Genomic DNA, 18348 nt, shown 5'->3' on the forward strand with positions numbered 1-18348 from the left:
CGATATTTAACCTCTAGATTTCGATGCTGAAGGAATTGCAATAACGCGAAAACCCTGGTGCTACCATGTTATGGAGGAATAACAAGGACCAGTTAACAGAATGCGCTAGAGTTGCGCTTTGTCTCTGCGGTGGTACAGACCGAACAATGTTGCGTAGAACGTGGTCAGCGCATGCGCACAAGCCACCCTTTCAAAATCAAAATCTTTTTTATTCTAGCGATAATATGTATATTGTATGGGCAAACGTCAATAAGGGTTTTCTAATATTTCTGACATTCATACATACAATTTTATAATCACGCCCCTTTTATTCATCGCCAATACAATCCACTTGGTACGGTATAGTCAAGTCTTCTAATTGGGCAGTCTCTCAGTCGAATGCAAAAAACTCACTTACATTATGGAATGCTTAACACACCAAGAAGGCGATTCTTTAACGTCTTAGGCGTTGGATCAACTTTGATTGAATTGGGCAGTCTCTTGAGGAAATGAACATCAGCCTTGCGAGGGTAGGCGTTCATAAACCACCGTTCTGTGTCTCCCAGTTCGGTAGTTTGCTCTGCCCCGTCTCGGCCTCTGGTTAAGGTACATTTACTAGTACAAAACCAGGTTGTTTCCAAAATTTCAAGAGAAGCACGGCAAACAGTCCCGTCCTTCTCCAATCTAAACGAAAAGTATTGCTGTACGGGTGGGGGCGGCTGGTGTTGTTAGTGACTTGCGGATTTTGGAGTGGTCTGTAGCCATGGAGGGGTGTGCTATTTCCGAGAATTCGGGGACCTTGTCGTCCTCCCCATGCCGCGCATCTTGTTGAATGGTTCGGTCTGTACCTGGTATGTGCATAAAAGAATTATGAATAATACAACATTATCAATTTGCCGTACCCCTATAATGTCCATTTCGATTTCTTCAAAGCCATCTTCAATTACAGTACGTTCAAGTGTACTGTACCTTAGGCAGTAGTACCAACATAAATATACTTTTATAATTTCCGCATCTTAAAAACAGTAGTTTCCTTTCCATTTATAGGTGACGGGGACTGAGAATATACCACTCGTGTTTCATAGTCATGCCGTAAAACCGACAATGTGCTACGGTTGCGGCGACTCACATTCTCACAGTTTTATAATCAACTTCACAGTCGGTCGGAGTTCAGATCCAGGCAAAAAGCCCGGCCTGGCGGTGAAATTTGAAATCCCGCATAATCGCGGAGTTGCGTGGTGTCCGCAGCCTGTGACGGACGGGTCAGACCCTGCCCGTGTCCGATCGTCTGATTGATGCCTTTCACTTGATTGTATTCCAACAAAGCGCGTTTTAAGGCGGAACGCTTATTTGCTGCTGAATTAACCTCTTGTAGGGCTCGACACTTCCTCGTGCGCGAGGACTGCTCCTTGGATTTCTAACGATAACAGACTTCCCTTCAGTTCCTATGTGAAGATGAGCCCCCTTTGTGTTTTGTCACACGTGCAGAACTGTCACAAAGTAGGAGAACTTGAGTAAAGCTTGTAATATAGAATATTGCTCACAGCACATAACGTAAACACCACTTTTTTACTATCGCCAGCTGTGCTCAAGAGCACACCTAACTTGCATTTATTAGCAGTACATTAGTAACCTTTTTTCAAGTCAAGTAGTTTATTGTGAAAACATGGTAACATGCATAGCAAACGTCTAGAAATAGACATAAAAATAGGTTTTTTTCATTTATAGCCTACCACAATATCCATTCTTACATACAGTTTTTGCATTCTTTCAGTCCCATTCACGTCGGGGTCAGTCTTGTAAATGATCGGTCTCCCAGATGTGTGCCATAAATTCGCCGACATTATAAAATGCCTCTGACGCTAAAAATCGTTTGAGGCGAATTTTTAACGCTTTGGGCGTTGGGGCACCTTTGATGCTATATACGCATTTTTGATGATGAAGTCTTTTTCAATCAGTTTTGAAACCTAACGTATTGTTTATTAGTGGTTTTTCATTCCACGTGCAAAGACATATTGTGATTTAGTTGAAAACAGAACAGAATTTTGTGAGATAAGGAACTGTGAGTTTTTCTTGTGAAGTTGTTAATACACATAATTTTTTGCCATTATCAAAACAAAAACTGAGTAGTAAATCTTGTCACATAAATTAATTATAATCGAGTGGTTTGTGGTAAAACGCGTTTAAACGTGTCGCAACCATCAAGTTTCTGGTCACGTGGTCCCGGTTTAGATTTATGGAACGGAGCGGGCGAACAAGGAAATGGCTCGTCTGGCGACACAATTGACGGGGACTGGTCCGCGAGCTCGAATTACATAACGAGTGGACACCATAAGTGGCCTGCACGTAGTGGACGTTTCGCGCAAGTGCCACCCCCGTCATCAGGCGCGCTCTAATGTCCGGTTGGCGGCGAGCGCGGCGGGAATGTCGGCCCGGAAATCAGTTCGTGAGCCCCGGATTATTCGGGACCGGCCCACAGCTCTTTCTGCCTCGTAAATCGCGTCATTTATCACGATTATGGTTTTGTGGTGGCTCCTCGCTATTGGGGTGGTCACTATTAATTAATCATATGAAAGTTGTTTTAGTTTTTACACCTGATCGTCCGCTGAATGCAGGCCCAGTTCATCCGGTTTTCGATTATCCGGCTGTTCTTGTTATCCGGCTTGGTCAATTAACATTTATGACGTAAATATTGTAGGAAAAGCGAACTTGTTCTTTTATAATGCACTTGGAGTATCTTTTTGCCTTTGATGTAAATTTAGATTTATTTATCTCTTTCTAGTTGGGACTTTTTATCTATACGCAGGTCCGTAACTACGATCAGTTTATGTTCGTGTACATCTCAAAATAATTCAATAATCCATCCAGTGTAAGAATGCAGCCGAAGATGAAATCTCCTTGGTTCGGTTTCCACTTAAAACTGCACAAATTTGCTATCGTTGTTTCAATGATATTTTAATTATACTACCTAAGTAACAGTCAGTTATGACCTTATTTACCCGTAATTGGCACTCGCCCTTAATATATATTCGCCTTGAAGTGTGATAGTATCCTAATTTATTGGTATCCGACCCAAGTGCCGGATAAACATTAAGTCGGATAATCGAGGTTCTTCTAATTAATGGAAATGGCGACTTAATGTGTCTGCAGAATTAATCTTACTTAGCCTTCTTGAGCTGTCGTCGCCGTGACGTACAATATAAACCCCTGTCACCTCTTTGGCACCATGATTGATACCCGGGTTCTTGGCAAAGTTTTGCTCACCCAATAAGACATCGCGGTCGGGAGCTTCAAAGATGAGATAATCTATTTAAGTTACCCCTCATCCCGCCTCTCTCGCCACTTCGCACCCCCACCCCGTCCTCCTGCTGTCTCTGTTCTGATCCACTTTTCTGACTCAACCTCTCAATCATTTATTGACTTTGCTGTTGGATGACGTTTTAGCGGGTTTTTGTTTTTGATAATACTGTAATACTAAGTAGTATCAAGAATTTAAGTTCTTACTGAGGGAATTTGTCGTTATTTATTATCTAGTTATACTTCTATTTGAGTAAGAGGACGATCACTTTATTTAGCCTTTGAGCGTTAACGCAGGAATTAGTGTACGTAATATGAAACATTTCGCAGTTTTGTACTGTTTGTCTCAAGCGAGGTCAGTAGTATCTGTATATTTATTTAAGATTATGAAAACATAATTTTTGTTATTTTCCTCCGAAAAAATGCCGTTTCTTATATGAACTTTTAAAGTTTGAGTGTATTTTGAATGTATTGAACCACGTCTCACAAAAAAATGATGTCATTATTGAATATCGACTTTGTGACTATGTTATGTGATTGTATCCTCATTTATTAGTATACGACCCAACTGCCGCCGGATTGACATTAAGCCGGATAATCGAGGTTCTTCTCATTAATGGAAATGGCGACTTAATGTGTCTGCAAAGATATAAGATGATATCCTCAGCACATTCAGTATTATGCTACAGCTCCCCCAACACTTCCATGATACTGGAAGACAGACCGGACAGTGGCAGTTGTAGCACTCCTCCCCAGGACGTTGCCCTTGCCGCCACGGGTCGACTCAAAGAGCCGCGGTAGACGTGTTTTTGCCGGCCGGTTCCTGGAAGCACATCACAATTACAAGTACTCGACCTCGACAGACGGGTTATACAATAAGTACCGAGTATGTACGGAGCATGTGCGGTGCAGTTCTCGGGAACAGTATGCGTGTCAGGTCGGCCTCATCTTGCGCGCACAGTTCAACACCTTTTTGGGTCTCTTATCAGCAGGGGGGGGGCGTGTGTCCGTATTAACCTCGAGCTGTGTGGGTGTGTCGGCGTCCTTTGTCGCCTCAGTCTGTAAATCGCGCAGTACAAGCTGTCTCTGCAGCGATCTCCTAAATATCAGCCTGGTAACTAACAGTCTTGGACTCAAAACTTCGGAGAAGAATGTTATTATAACATATACACCTTGGTTTTACACGGCTTTCGGGTTAGATTGGCATTATAACGTGCACTGCTTAGTGTACACTTGGATTTCAGGTTAGACTGACATTATAACATGTAAAGGATTGGTGTACACTTGGATTTCGCATTAGACTGACATTATAACATGTACAGCTTGGTGCACACTTGGATTTCGGATTAGACTGACATTATAACATGTACAGCTTGGTGTACACACTTGGATTTCGGGTTAGACTGACATTATAACATGTACAGCTTGGTGCACACTTGGATTTCGGGTTAGACTGACATCATAACATTTAAGGGTTGGAGTACACTTGGATTTCGGGTTAGACTGACATTATAACGCATAAGGCTTGGTGTACACTTGGATTTCTCGTTAAATTTACATTATAACATATAATGCTTGGTGTACTTTCGGATTGTTTTAGATAATGTCTTTCCAATCTTCATGTAGCTCAGAAGTACGGTTCATGAGAGTCACCTGAACTTATAAATGAAACGACGGACACAACTGAACGTTGTACCGATATTGCAGACTGTTCGCTGTACAGCCTGAGTTGCCAGCGCACACCGCTCACACCTAGGGCCCCCCGTAATGCCAGGGCCCGTATCTCCACCGGCATCACACTGACCCGGGAGGGCCGGTGTCGTGCCGCTCGCAGATGTAAATGAAGTCGATATTTCGCACCCCGCGTTGGGAAATGTGCAAATGATTTCCACCTCCTGCCGAATCTGCATAATAGATCGTTTCGTCATCTTCTGATTCGTTACGTGCACCATTCGATACCCCACTCCCCACCCTCCTCGACGTCCTTTTTAAATGTTCTAATTCGTGCGGGTTTCTTAGAGTGTACTCTAAGACATATTCATTATGACAGCTTCAAGAAATGTTATTTGTTACAAGATACGTGCTGGACTCGAGGGATGTTTATGTCGTTGAAGGTTGTGATGCATCCTGCAGTGATGATTATTGCAGTGGGACTGACCAGCTTGTCCGGGAAATAGAAGTTCTTTGGAATTGTATGCAAACAATTATCAGTTTCTATTTCAGTAGTTAATGTTGTTTAGATCACTTGTTGGGTGGAGATTACGGCATTTGGTCGTTTTCTCAACGTACGTGTGTATACAGTATTATATATTTCATTTATTGTACACGTTTAACAATTTTGTCCTAGTAGTCACCTGGGATCGTTATCTGAATCTTGGCTTTCAAACTTCCAGGATATTCTCAATATAATATTTTTTTAACGAAGAAATGTAAATTAGTTTTTTGTTTATAAATATGGAAGAATGAAATCGAGTTTGTTTTCATTACATCAACACGAGATAACTCGTAGTAATATTGTATATCAGGTAACTGCTTGCGACGATATATCGGTCTTGTGCTTATAACGGTAAGTAAATAAATACGCAAGTACTACTTCTGGAACGGGAGGAGGTCAAAGTGGCAAACTTCGACGATAGAACCATCAGTTCAGAGAGTATATAGAAATCATGAAATAAAATGTACATCATAACACGATATTGTAGCGACATGATAGTAACGGTTGGTCACACACACACACACACACTTAACGCACTTGCACCTATCTATGATTCTCTTGTTCTATTAGAGAGTAGAAATCGCATCTGAATAGATTAATCTAAAAACAACACATTTTTGAAGTAAGTGTTTTTAAAACTCGACTGCGAGTTTGGACATGGATATTCTGGGTATTATACAAATTAATTATAACTGTATTTTCACTTCAGAATTACGCAGGTTTTTGAACCGTAAACTTTGCATTTACGACTTGTTCGGCAGTGTTTTTTATGTGACCACACCGACTTGGTGTGACTGTGATTATAAGCAGTGGGATATTCCCATGGAAGACGGTGGGTATGATAGAATCCTAATGCAATCTTGTATTTACACGGGAAAGGTGCAGCCATTGTGTAGCGCTAGTGTGAGAACACAGACGGCTATAAACACAGGCCGTGCTGGTGAGGCCTATCTCACGGACTTGCAGATATCTGGCAGCCGCAGTCCGGTGGAATTAACCCGTGAATAGACAGGGCGTGTGATGCGAACCTAATTTGCCACCTCCTATTGTCGGGGAGCACCGCCCGCTCTACAATAGAATATCATTGAATATCGCGTGTTGGCATGGATTTACGAGCTTTCAAAGATAGAGAAGACCAAGTAGATTTTGGCGTGTCGGTTCTGCGGCCCCGAGGACCTGAAGATTACATTACGCGCGGTGTAGCGGGTAAGACGGTTAGATAACCAGGTCAAGCAACGTCGAGCGTGGCTGCTGCTTGGATGGGTGACCGCTGAGCGATCCTGTCCTTGCAAGCAGCCCTCTGCCCGGCCGTTAGTCGTAGTTCGGAAGTCACCTTTAAGCCGTTGGTCCCCAGGTTAAGTGTTGAAGAGGGCTTCTTAGCCCTAACTTCGCCTGATAAAATAAGACATCTTTACTTCATTACGCTACTCCTCCGTGATTACAGACCGCTCCAAAACCTAGAAGCAGCTGACAAACAAGTCGCCCCCGATCAGCTGTCGTACACCTCCCCCAGCCCTTATGGTCGGGGTTGCCCTGTCAATCATAGAGAGTACGTATTCGCACTGGTCTGCTATGTTAATTCTGTTAATTTTATTGCATCAATCTCCTATAAAAATGTGTCTAAATGGGATGTAACTATGTACATGTCTGTAAATAAATAAATTCCTTGCCTTAAAATGTAAATGGCCGTATTAAAATTGATACAACTATTGAGCCGTATTTACACTGATTTTCTTATTTTTCATGGATATACTATATTTCTTAAAATTAAGTAGATACATTACAAAATTAAAAAAAAATAGTTTATTGTGGTTAGTGATTCAGTTATTACTTGCTCTTTGACATAATGTTCATTTGTTTCTGTAATATTATGCATTGAGGTTAAATCTAAGAGAGGACTTTGTACTCCTAATTTAGCCTCCAATAAAGCCAAGTTTCGTTTTGTACATTTTTCATTTTTATATACTCTATGGTTGATGAAGTGAAGGGGTTGGAACGACCAGTGAGGAAAGGGATCGTAATCTTGCTTGGGCCACGGTTCTCAGAGTTAAATAAAATTTATAGCAAAAAACAATAATATCCGTATTGGATTTTCGCAAGTACAGTTCCTATGACATTGAGGTTCTGAAAATGACAAGTTCTTGGAAATTACCAAAGAAAAATAAACTGTTGAATTCATTGGCCACCAAGTTGCCAGAACATATAACATGGATTAGAGTTAACGTGGACTTGATAAAATACTGCACACCTCTAATTGTATGTACCCTCCTTGCTCCATGCTACACGGAGTGAAGCAGAAAATATCGATAAAGAGGTCGTCTTTAGGAGAAGCTTAATTGGTCACCGGAAACCCCAGCAGTGATGCCAACGTACTCGACCGGTCGCCAAAGTCAACGCTCCCTGCCAACTGTATCGCAGAAAAAGATGGCAGGCGGAGATAGTTCGCCGCCTCGCTGGCCAACTGTGACCGGTGAGAAGAGCGGTGAGTAGAGCGGGCAGCGGGCGTGGGACCCCGTGGCGGTAAAGTGTTTGATTTAGGTAGTGGAGTCAACATGGCGGCCGACAGGTAGTGTTGGGCCGTGCCCTGACCGGTTATAGTGGACGGGCACTAGGCAGCAGCGCTTTCCTTCCACTCATTCACTCCCGCATTCGTCCATCAATGGGATCAACGTATACAGGGCGTTCATTTGAATACTTCAAACACGTATTAAAAGACTTATAGCCCAAGTATCAAAATTCTGTAAATGGGAGTGTATAGTACTAATTGGGGAAACAAAATAAAAACATTTTTAAATGGGGATGCTCACCCCTATGCCCCCTCACTGAATACTGTTGTAAATCCTTTGTGAACTTCAAATCAAATGTTCAAATTGGTAGCCATTGTTGTTCAAGCAAAAATAACCTATTTTCAAATTCTTTCCTAACCTTTCTAAAAGTTCAGAAGTGATCCTGTTTTTCAAGTCTACGACAATACAGCATTTTTGTGAGCTTCAATTTGAGATGTCACAAGGTATTAGTTGCCATTTCAAAATTTTGACTTTGAGTACGGGGGACATGGGGGTGAGCACCCCCATCTCGAAAATAATTTTCGTTTGTTCCCCCAATTAGCAACTATACACTCCCGTTTACAGAATTTTGATACTTAGGCTATAAGTCTTTTAATACGAGTTTGAAGTTTTCAAATGAACACCCTGTAGAGACTCAAGTCTGACTCTTCCGAAGAGACCTCCAGTCAATACACATTGTTCTATATTCTTTTGGTAATATCCCAAAAGCACTATGGCTCGAATCTGAGAAACCAAGAAAGGACTCCAGAACTTGTACTACGCCATTGATAAATATCCAGTGATTTATTCACATCTGTCCAGATGCCGCGGTGATTATATATGGACCCTCGCCGACCGAGGCACTTTGGCACGCTCATTCACGGCCTCAACGGTCGGACTACTTTCCATTCATCAACTGGTTTTTCCGAAGTGCATTGATTAATTTGGTCAATTCAGTTAATTTTACTATATGTCTAATTGTCCAAATAATGAAATCGAATCCAAATACGACGTTCTGTTCAGGACAGAGTAAAGGTGTCTTCAAAACATATTTATTTATTCTTCCAACGGAATTACACCAGTAGTACAATTAAATAAGTTAAAAGAGAGTATTAACGATTAATAACACTAATAATATTTACTTATATAATTAAATAACAGTGTTAACAATAAATAATCAACAAAAAATTGAATAAGCAAGAAATATAATAAGTTAGTTAAAAAACAATCAACAAAAAGATTAAAAAGGCGAAAACAATAATAGATAGTTAAATATCAAAACGAGCAACAGTAATACATTTGTGATGTGTGATAAGAAACAAATAACACCAAAGTGATAAAAAAATGGACAAATAACATGCAAAAATAAGAGTATTTAACCAGAAACATGCAAGAAAATATAAATAGTCAGATATATGCGTATACATAAAAAGTAATCACCTTGTCATATTCGTACTTTGTCTGTAAATGTCGTAAACAGTAATAAACATTTCAAGTTGTGTTCTACCCACTCGATAAGAGTAAATTAGAATTGATAAAAGTGCAAGTATGAAGTTTTAAGGAGACAAGTGCTAATAAGAGAATGGCTCATGGAAATACAGCCATTAGAATACACGAAGTATGCTTTGTGGTTGTCGGTGGGCGTGTCGCTTTCACTGACTGGATTGTTATTTCTACAATTCAATTTGCGTTAGAGAAGTGAAAAGCGTGGGAGTTGGAAGTACAGAGTTTGCTTTGGTTGCCACTCACGGTGGATGGAGATGATTCGGCATCGAAACTTGTGAGCGTAGCGAGCCAGGGTTAGCACGCGATCACTGTTAATATACGTAAATAGAATAATTTTATAATAAAATTGTTAGTTTCGTCATATTGTGTAGTCAGGGTGACAAGCATATCGGGCAAATTACCGACCTATTTCACTCCTGCTTGTTTTTCAAAAACTATAAAATCCGTCACTCACTGCTGAGCGTAGTGTTTGGCTGGAAGCCAGAGAGGATGGAGGAGGGAGGCGATAAGAACTGCTTCAGCGATGAAGGTAAAACAATTTGTGGAAGATCGGAGATGCTGGTCGGGTTCGGCGGTCTGTGGCCGAGCGAAGCGGGCGGCTCTGCCACCAATCATCGGGTCGTGTGCGGAGCCGGCGCTCCTAATTGGTAGGCGAGAGCGAGGTCATTCCCCGGCCCGACTGGTCTGCTCTGCTGAGGTACATCAGCTCAGTCACAAGTTTGGCCTGATAGAGCAAGAGTACCAAGAGATTGCCAGGAGTAGTGTCTTCAGAAGGTCCAAGGAAAATTGAATATTCTATTGAAGTTCTGAAGATCATTCCAATTTGTAATCTATAGGTTTGCTGCGTTATAACTGTTAGACTCGGCGGTTATAAACATTCAGCATAGCATCGTCGGATGTTGAAAAAAATTGGGGTTAGTCTAATAGGTAACGAGGAAATACACACTTTATGTTAGAAATAAATAATATTAAAGTGACAATCTTGTCATGGAAAATCTGTAACTGTGACAGGTAAACCTTAATTGCATTTAAATGCCATACTAAATATATCACTGACTGGAATACTATGTAGTAACCACTAACCACCTTCCCCCCCCCCTCTCTCTCTCTGACCAGACATCTACACTACCTCCACTACGGTGACGTACACCACTTCCTGGTCTTGTCCCGCCGTCCGCGTCCGTCTACGTGGGTTAGCCGGTATCTCCGGTTACTATGGGAAAGTGGTTTGTCCCGTCTTCTCCGACTGTTTGTCCAGTTCCCTTCCCCTCTCATCCTGCGGTCGCTGCACTATCCAGACCTCATAGAAACACTTAAATTTGAATTTCCGTTTATAGCTGTTGTTCCCTTGTGTTAGATTCACTTAAGGCGTCAGCCGAACGTCACTGTCTGCAAGTTCAATTGAAGTACATGCACAACAACTCTATTAAAGTAAATTGTTAGGCGAATGCAACTAAAATTCAGTTTTAGAAGTGATAGCTTTAAGTTTTGTTTCATCCAATATGTGTAGTATGCCCAATTTGTGGTCGGAAAAAAGTTTGAAATTGTATGAGAAGAACAGTTAAATGAAAATTATAATTTTACTAAATGTTATTATCGTTCAAAATATTATCTTACCTTGCTTAGCCAATGACAAATTTTTGAAATACAGGGTGATTCACGAAGATATACAGAAACTGTGGGGTATAATTCTACACGTAATAATAATGAAAGTTTATATAAACTTTAAAAAGTGTCCAGAAATCTTTTGTTAGCGAGTAACGGCTAGCGAAATACTTTGCTCGTATTTCAGGTCACCATGTAAAACGAGGTCTTCCTGAAATTCTGGTAAGGTAGATTTAGGGCGGATTACATTGTTTCTTGTGGTTTTTGACCTGATAAATTGAATAAAACAGGTCACACAACTTACAGTTACTACTACTGTAAGTTTGAAGTAGTTTTTCAGAAAACCAGTGTCAAATGCAAAAAATGGAGTGAAAAACACATTTTATATCTAAATTGTGAAAGAAAAATACTTCCCCTTTGCCTTCGTGATTTATTCAACTTCTCCCAGACACTTTTAAAATATAATGTTTCTACATAATTTCGTGTTACTTACAAAACTAAATACAGGGTGATTCACGAAGATATGCAGTAACTGTGGGAGCCAATTCTGCAACTAAGCTCCAACCACTTACAGCATGATAATGTTGGAACCTAGCGTTTCTCTTCCTATATGGCCATAGGCCTGCTAAATATAGTCATGCTGGCCACACATTAGAGATTATTGTAATTACAATCAAAGGAGTTGCCATTCATGGAATGCTTCAAATAGTTTATTGATCTTTAGGGGGAATCTGAATTTTAGTACTGTAATTTCCGTTCCAATAAAGTAACATTGACACTCTTTAACTACTTTGTCTCTGTTCCCATAGATACGGCCTGAGATTGGTAAGATGAGAACGATTAAATTGTAATTCGAAAGGTTCTGCACTATATATATATATTAGAAATACCTTTTAAAAATACAAGCTAATAATACTTTCAATAACGTTATGATAACATAACCACCATGGTGCGGGACATTTCGAACACCCTGAAGAGATACATCGTATGTAGCTATGGTGTAGTAGGACTCCCTTTTCCGGTTTCAGCGCTGGGTTTGTTCCGATTACTTAAGATCGCGTTAGTGTCAGCCACTAACTACGTCCCAATTCCGCTAGAATGCGGTAGTCGAGTCAATCCGCACAGAATCGCTTGTCTTCACTTTATGCAGAGTACGTGTATCTGTTCTGTAACTTTGAAAAAAAGAGAGCAGTGGATATGTTACATTACTTCTGCGATACCTTGCTACAAAAGTACGTAACAATATAATGCGACAGTCAGGCCTACCCACCCCGGGGCACGAGCTCTTGTTCACGTGATGACAGTGCGATAAGTAAATGTCAAACTGACTTTATTGGAATGCCCGTAGTGGCCGGGGGCGCTGTCGAGTTTGTTTAGAGTGTCTGCCACGCACTTTCTAGTTACCGGGTCCTAGAGCATGTGGGGGGAAGGGTTAAACAAGTTTTACATAACAGGCTGAGCCGGCCCGGCGATAATAATTCTCAACGCCAATCCGCGCACAGTCGGCGCCTATAGCTTTCACAACGGGCCCGGCTCTGCCTAGCAATTCGTTCCCGTCCATGTGGCAACCGTGCTTCGATGGACGTGGATGGGACGTTCTTCGAGGCTGACGGCTTCATTATCACCTCGTTTGTGGTTTGTCGCTCGTTTATGTCCCTACGTGCTGGACGAAAGGTCGAAACTCTAGTGGTTGTGTCTAGCAATTCGCTTTTGTCCATGTGGCAACCGTGGAACTATGGGCTTCGATGGACGTGGATGGGACGTTCTTTGAGACTGACGGCGTTATTTTCACCTCGTTTGTGGTTTGTCGCTCGTTTATGTCCCTACGTGCTGGACGAAAGGTCGAAACTCTAGTGGTTGTGTCTAGCAATTCGCTTTTGTCCATGTGGCAACCGTGGAACTATGGGCTTCGATGGACGTGGATGGGACGTTCTTTGAGACTGACGGCGTTATTATCACCTCGTTTGTGGTTTGTCGCTCGTTTATGTCCCTACGTGCTGGACGAAAGGTCGAAACTCTAGTGGTTGTGTCTAGCAATTCGCTTTTGTCCATGTGGCAACCGTGGAACTATGGGCTTCGATGGACGTGGATGGGACGTTCTTTGAGACTGACGGCGTTATTATCACCTCGTTTGTGGTTTGTCGCTCGTTTATGTCCCTACGTGCTGGACGAAAGGTCGAAACTCTAGTGGTTGTGTCTAGCAATTCGCTTTTGTCCATGTGGCTACCGTGGAACCATGTGCTTCGATGGACGTGGATGGGACGTTCTTTTAGACTGACGGCGTTATTATCAGCTAGTCTGTGGTTTGTCAACTACTTCGATCTCGAAGTGCGGGAGGAAAGGTCTTCGGTCCTGTAATTCGGTTACGAGATCACGTGTTTAAGTAATTTTTAATTCCATCAACGTTGGAATCCTTGTAATCTCCAACATAATAACACTACATTCTTGATGTGAGTGGTGGAAGAGAGGTTCAAAGAGAATTTTTATGTAGATGTGGTGTGCCGTATTTAATAATTTAACGGTTTATAAATGGTGAAAAGATGAAAGACGTTTTACAACAAAACCTTGATTCTTATCAGAATATTTTTAGTAAAGTTTTATAATGAGTTAGTCAAATTAAGTAGTGAATAGGTAGAATCTAACACAAGTGTATGTCGCCTCATATACACCATGTTCTCGTGAAGTGTTGTCTCTCGTGGACGTGGTGAATGTACGTGGGCAGTGGGTAGAGGCCGAAGTGTGGTATTTACTAACAATGTAGTTGTAAACTCTAATTAATGTTGATCTATAAAATCTTATAGCTACAGGGAACGTTGTGCCAGACTGTTAATTAACTGGCTAATTTGCACATACATATAACTTGTAAACTCGGCATTAGGTAGGATAGCAATTAAAATTTAATTGCGTACTGCAATTTTATTATTGGATGAGTTCTGTAATTACTTTATCCGTTTGGAAAATCAACATATGTGTTTATCGGAGCAAAACATCATTATGATGTCACCTTGTTCGGAGCGCTGTTCAGAGTGCACTAGAATCTCGCTTAACAGCGAATCTATTAGACAACAGTTCGGTTAAGTATGTAATAAAATACATAATCGTGATTTTAATTGCGAAAACTCGTGTTGAGCATGGAGTGCACCTGCAAACCTATCATAACATTCTGAAAATACTTGAGCTCTGTTTTGTGTCGCATATTATACTGCTGCCTCTGTTTACTTATAGAAGTGAATCACAAAAATACTTTTAGATGGGAATCAACTTTGTCACCCATTTCCGGGTTTTAATAATAGTTTCGGTTAATCTCGAAACTTGTAAAATCCTTAAAAATAATTAAAAATATATAAATTCCATCTTTAGTAATCTCGATTGATGAACAATAACAATTTTATTGTTTACCGCAGAATGTTCATTTTATTAAAAAACGGATGAAAATTTAAGGAGTTTTATGATAATTAAGGGTGATCAAGGAAGGGTATTTTATGATAATATAAATCACATTTGCCACACAGGATGAGATATATATATATATATATATATATATATATATTATATATATATACACACACACACACACACACATGCAGATTGCGAATACATGCATTCATCCAGACTTCAGGAAAGTATTAATGCTCCCCCCCAGCCTAGTTTTGTACTATTAAACAAGTTTATGCTGACGTTTAACAATAATTGTTCAAGTCTTTCAAATGCTCAAAACAGCCAAGTCATTGATAAATGTTTGCAAGACATTTGATAGGTGCCACCTGCAATTTTACCTAGATAAGGCGTTTGTCCAGAAAAGGTTAATGGCTTACAATATAAAATTGTACTACCTTCGTAGTATACTATTCGATGCATTTGCCTGGACCCCTATTAGTGATTAAACTAAATTTGTTTTATTTGAATTAGAAACATTAATTTATTAGCTGTGCTTGGACTGTTTTGAGAGAGAGCTGTCACTCATTACGAAAGTGACAAGGAATGCTTTTTTTGTACTAATATGCGTACAAAACTGTTCCCATACTTACAATTTTAACAGATTTTTTATGTTTAGCAGAAATAAATCTGGTTTTATTGAGCAGGTGGAAAAAGTTATCTATGGTTCCTTTTCACAACCTAATGGGCTTTTGTGTTGAGTACTTTCTAAGCAATATCTAGTCTGTACTACTGGTTGCTTATCAGCCTAGTGGTGGTTTAAAAAACCAAATGATGTTAATCTCCAAGTTAAAAGTTGGGTGAGACAGTAAATTTTAATCCACAATTTCCATTTCGTATTTGTATTAGTTTAATTAAAAAATGCACGTACTAAGTGATGTCAACTAATTAAAAATAATGAATAGATCTCTTGTTGGGATCTGTCTTTTCATTCTGTCGAATCAATCAATGGGAAAATCTCTAGAATTGGATAAATGGTATTGATCGAACAAGTGTTGTTCGTGCGGATGGAACTGAAGTGTACTGTGTACGTAACGATGTTATTGCGATGTGACTGATGACTGATGTATGATGTGTGATGTATGATGTATGATGTATGTATGTTACAGATGTGGCCCAGAACTAGGAGAGCGCGGGATTAAGCATGCATGCTCAGTTATCCCTGCCCTGGCTGCCTGTGTTGTTCAGCCTACAAGTCACCGCTTGGCTACAGAACACCCCGCCTAACATAGTCTTCCACTACAGTGAGTATGCTATGTCAATTCCTGGGATCATTTTAGTAGTCAAAATGAATTCTGTAATGTAAAACCCCTAGAAATTACCTGTCCAAACGTTGTAGTTAATAAATTATGTACTTTTTTATGTACTATGCCAATGGCGCAGTGTTGTGGGTACGGCGGTTATCGCAAGATAACCAGATCAAGCAACGCCGAGCGTGGCTGCTGCTTGGACAGGTGACCGCTGAGCGATCCTGTCCTTGCAAGCGGCCCGCCTGCCCGGCCATTTGTGGTGGTTCGGAAGTCACCTTTAAGCCGTTGGTCCCCAGGTTAAGTGTTAGAGAGGGCTTCTTAGCCCTAACTTCGCCTGGTAAAATAAGACATTCTTTACTTTTACTTTTACTTTTACTTTACTTTTCTAATTTTCAATATTTGTGGTTTTGGAAAATGAATGTATCAAACCACTTTGATTTTAATCTCTCGTCTATCCAAGCGCTTTCCAACACTCAATTATAGGTGCCCATTCGAACATGGACTGTATACACGCTGTGCATTGAGAATAAATAGTTTTAATTTCTTATTTAATACAGTTGTTTTTTTCCAAAATATTATATAGTAATTCTACAAAAATAACGAAAAATAATTAAAATACGATTTACTTATGAAATAAATAGTAAATTTGACACGTATTCAAAGCTGTATTGAAATCATCATTCCAATACTTTAACTCAAATTACAGAGCGAACCATCTAGCATGAACATCGGCCAGCGCATGCGTACGAGTCACTGTTTCCTTCTCCAGTTCAAATTAATGCACTGTGATAGTGTCCACGCCTATTGTGCTGTAACTGTCACTGTCAGTGTTGGGACGGAGGTGAATAGTAGTAGCCATGCACTTTGGTGTGAGCTGTACATTACGGGTGGTGGGGACAGTTTTTCCCCTGGTCGCGATCCACGCTGTTTGGCGCAGACTATACCAGTTGATAACTCAGCAGGAAGATATTACGGGTTGCGGAGCGCCAGCTTTGTGAATATGTGTGCTCAGAAGCAACGGATCGCTGGACAAATTATTGCAAGAAAATGATCACATCATTTGGACTGTGAAATTATGAATACATATTTAGAACGAGAAATGCCGTGGATAGAAATGTTTGCCAGTAGAACAATTATAAATGTTGATTACACCAGTCCGCTACTCACAGTTTTAATACCGTTAAATTACCAGACGCTATCCGACGATCTGCAATAATTGAGGTGCGCTCGAGTAATTCCTAGCGCGATGTAATATCTGCGATCATCTGGACAGACTGTAGTAATGGCGGCTGTGTTACACCGTGTTAGCCGAGCCCCGCAGTTAATTGTTTATTGCCGAGTGTGAGTGTGGACTGGAGCAGCGTGTTATTACCGCGGCGTCTTCGTCCCAGTCCAGATTGTGTGCAAATTACAGGGGAACCTGTTCACCGGGAGAACAGTTAGGTCAGGTGTAGCGGGCCTCTGAGCTTCGTTCCGTCATTTTACTCATACATAGACCACTCTGTCCGTATCCACTCACTGCTTGTGATTACGCGACATAAGTACGGTTAGATGAGGTTACCATAAATATGTTACTAGTAGTACCAGGGTTAAAGTTTGAATTTGGGTACTGCCTGGAGGTATGTTTTTCTTTTCCGCCAAAAGTCCGGAATGTCGTCGACCGCACTGATCGGACATTCCCGGCCTCAGATCACGTGACAGATCGTTCAGCGTGGCTGACGTCGGAAAAGTACCGATATAAAATGCCCTTGGCCATCACTGTGGGCTTCGGTGACGCCCATCCCGCATTTCTGGCGAAAGAAGAAAAATATCCATCGAGTGTCGAGACAGATCCTATATTCAAGTACAGATCACATTAGTTCTTAACTTTTCCTATTTATAGTATGTATGTATTTACCTACTCATATCTCCTAATAACACGTAGATGGGGGATAGAGGCAGAGCGGCCTCGATATAATTCCAAAGTAGCCTACCCATTTTTGCACACTATACTTGATTTGTGTAAATTGAAACACGAATTGTCTTTATTTAAAACAGTATACACTGTACAATAGCGTCAATTTTCTATAAAAAGCTGAGTTTGAGTTTAGTGATTTATGGAGGATTTAGGAGGATTGTTATTGAAATATCTATACAGTATTTTTTTTCTTTGGCAGTAATGCAAATTAGGGATTTATATATTTACAGAAATAACTGTACAAAGGTGATTTTAATTTCTCTATAAAATTTTTAATACCTACCCAATATTTCTCTAAAGAAATATTGGGTAGGTATTAAAAATTCTCCTATCTAAACAAATGTCATTAACACACTAAGTGTGCAGTATTAGATCATGAGCAATATTTAATTTTTAGTGACACACGTAGAATACTTTATTACAAAAAGTTAAGCATTACAGAGCTGAAACTGAAGTCCATTTTCCATGTTTCCATTACATTTCTTAGAATAGTGCAAATACAAACCTTATGATTTTTAGTTCTAAAATATTTTCTTTGTAAATAGTTTGTGTCTACAG

The 18348-nt window shown here is 40.4% G+C and overlaps 1 protein-coding gene across 3 annotated transcripts in view; it reads left to right on the forward strand.

The window, feature by feature from the left end:
- The window catches only part of LOC124355250 (semaphorin-1A-like), a 121118-nt gene that overhangs the window by 62820 nt on the left and 39950 nt on the right, over positions 1–18348 (forward strand). For all 3 annotated transcript variants that reach the window (XM_046806295.1, XM_046806293.1, XM_046806294.1), the window contains exon 2: positions 15693–15827. In XM_046806295.1, the coding sequence (XP_046662251.1) occupies positions 15728–15827 (100 nt within the window). In that variant the 5' untranslated portion in view covers positions 15693–15727. The remainder of the gene's footprint in view (positions 1–15692; positions 15828–18348) is intronic.

Source organism: Homalodisca vitripennis, chromosome 2 (genome assembly GCF_021130785.1).
Source record: "Homalodisca vitripennis isolate AUS2020 chromosome 2, UT_GWSS_2.1, whole genome shotgun sequence".
NCBI classification, from domain to species: domain Eukaryota; kingdom Metazoa; phylum Arthropoda; class Insecta; order Hemiptera; family Cicadellidae; genus Homalodisca; species Homalodisca vitripennis.